Source organism: Rhizophagus irregularis, chromosome 29, assembly GCF_026210795.1.
Source record: "Rhizophagus irregularis chromosome 29, complete sequence".
Lineage (NCBI taxonomy): Eukaryota > Fungi > Glomeromycota > Glomeromycetes > Glomerales > Glomeraceae > Rhizophagus > Rhizophagus irregularis.
In genome coordinates, this window is record NC_089457.1 from 331,162 (window position 1) to 333,966 (window position 2,805).

Below are 2,805 nucleotides of genomic sequence, written 5' to 3' on the forward strand. Positions count from 1 at the left end.
AATTAATTAATTTAACTGCGGTCGTACTAAATTGAATATTTTGATATCAATTCGATAAATTAAATCAACTAAAATTTGCAAAAGTATATTGTACTTGATAAAACATTTTTAATTAATTAATTGATTTAACTGCGGTCGTACTAAATCGAATATTTTGATATCAATTCGATAAATTAAATTGACTAAAATTTGCAAAAGTATATTGTACTCGATAAATCATTTTTAATTAATTAATTGATTTAACTGCTATCATACTAAATCGAATATTTTGATATCAATTCGATAAATTAAATCGGTTAAAATTTGCAAAGTATATTGTACTTGATAAATCATTTTTGTTGAAAAATTAAAATTGATGATCATTTCAGTTCGGAAGACACGATAAATAAACTTTTATTTATCAAATCAGCTTGTGAAAGTTTGTCAAAAGCTTAATAATAAACTTATAAATTCTATAAAAACTTGTCTGATCATTAACTCGTACGTTCTCTTTCTCTTTTCTTCTCATCTCATTGAAATTTAAGATAATTTTATTTCATTTTCATAATAACTGGTAATTTGTAACTTTCGACCATATGATATATAATTACTTTTGATTTGCAATTTCCTATTTTAACCGTAAGAAAATTTATTGATATATAGAAATGAGCCGAAACAAGAAAAAATCGTCAAATAAAAGAAAACTTCACAAAGCATCTAAGAAAGTGAACCGGGACCGAACTTCAACTACTCCTAGTACCGGACAAACTTCAACTACTCCTAATACCGGACAAACTTCAACTACTCCTAATACCGGACAAACTTCAACTACTCCTAATACCGGACAAACTTCTACCCCAAAAAAAGTTGATATATTGATTGTTTTACGTTATTCCGTTCCGTTATTCAAAGGTGTATCATTTATACTTACTATACCAAAAAAATTAATTAATACAGAAATAAATCAATACGAAAAATCCGCAGCAAAAAATAAAACACCTGATGAAGAAATCGTCGAAGTGGATTGTGGACAAGCTTCAACTACTCCTAATACTGGACAAACTTCTACCCCCAAAAAAAGTCGATATATTGATTGTTTTGCGTTATTCCGTTCCGTTATTCAAAGGTGTACTTACTATATCAAAAAAATTTATTAATACAGAAACGAATCAATACGAAAAATCCGCAGCAAATAGAGACGAACTGTCCGATGAAGTAGAAATCGTCGAAGTGGCTCGTGGACAAACGTCAACTACTCCTGCTACCAGCCAAGTTTACCAAAAAAATTATCGAGATCCATTTGTCCTTGATATAAGTCAAGTTCTAATGGAATCTCGTCAAAAGTCAAAAACAAGTCGAGATCTGGAAGAATCCCATACCGATAAAGAAATGGCCAGTGCGCATTTTCCGAAAAGTTCTTTTGAACATACCAGAACTATTAAACTACGAGAATTGTCTTTATCTCGAATGCCGCATAGGGATTCCTTATCACGAGAGTTTTTACCATATGATTTTTCTTCGAGTTCCGTTGAACCATCAGAATCATTGGCGTATAGATACAATAATAGTGATTATGAAAAGTTGAAGAGAGGTAATGAACTGTGACACATTTTAATGTATTTAACGAATTTTTATCAAATATTTTACGTTATTTAGAACATAGTCAGCTCCGTGACGAGCATGCTTATTTACAAGGCAGAATGTGCGAGGTCTATAGAGAGTTAAAAGAAATTAAAGGCGAATTAAATGAACTTCAGCAAGATTATATCAAATTACATTCCCATAATAAGTATATCAATCACGAAAATGAAGTTCTTCGAGCCGAGATTAATAATCTCAAATCACAAATATCGAGCCAAGATGATGCCGATGTCGAATCGTCGGAAAGTGAAAGTAACGACAATGATAATAGACCTGGCAAAAAAAGAAAAGTCGCGAGACGTCAAATTGATCAATCAGACGACGATTCTGAAACTGACGAAGAAAATGCTAGAGTTCGTTAGAGATTGACAGATTTTGCATTTTACACGATTTGAATATCCTTCTTACGAATCTTTTATAAATTATTATAGACTGAAATGAAGGTAATATTAAAAACGATGCCTCCTGAATTAACGTTAAGATACGATGAAAAATTTACAAATGAGACGAACGCGGACATTTTACGACAATTAATACCACGATTGATTGCTTCCATGAAGCCTCGATTTAGTCCTTTGTATAAGCAGATAAACGATTGGTTAGCTGCCTTACACAAGCATCGTAGAGCACGACTTTTATATGTTGAGCGAGGTGTAATTGATAAAGATAACAGAAGACTGCATAAAAACAACAGATTGAGCGAGGTAGAATCTGTCTTTTTACTGTCATTTCGAAATTGATACTAAACATTCGTTATATTTCAGAAAAAATCGCGTAGAGTCAAGGATGCTATTTCCCTTTTTAAACGTAATGATGATCGAGTAAAGGATTATGATAAGACAGAGGTCCTAAACATTCTGAAAGATACTCGCTACCATTCACCTGAAGACTTAGAAACGGATAAAGAACAACCGGATGGTAAAAGAAAAATTATCGTTTATAACCTTAGTTGGCGTTCCGATGAGGTATAATAATCTTTTTTTATCGTATTTTATTAAAAACATCAACTAATTTTATTTGTTTTAATGACTTTATGACTTTACAGCTTATCAATTTTCTCCGAAACGTCTTGGATACTCACGTATTTTCTCTACAGACGGTGCAATTAACGAGGGGGAGAAACTATGATGACGAAAGCTATTGTATCACCTCACGACACCCTAAAAATGCTCCAGAATGGGCATA

The 2,805-nt window shown here is 32.0% G+C and overlaps 1 protein-coding gene across 1 annotated transcript; it reads left to right on the forward strand.

Annotated features, from left to right (window-relative positions):
- Positions 1-644: 644 nt before the first annotated feature.
- On the forward strand, positions 645-1,584 carry OCT59_019424 (uncharacterized protein; the record flags this gene model as incomplete). The annotated part of the gene is made up of 2 exons (XM_066143527.1): positions 645-1,059; positions 1,142-1,584. 2 exons carry the CDS (start codon positions 645-647, stop codon positions 1,582-1,584), a joined length of 858 nt encoding a protein of 285 aa, XP_066005265.1.
- Between the last annotated feature and the right edge of the window lie 1,221 nt (positions 1,585-2,805).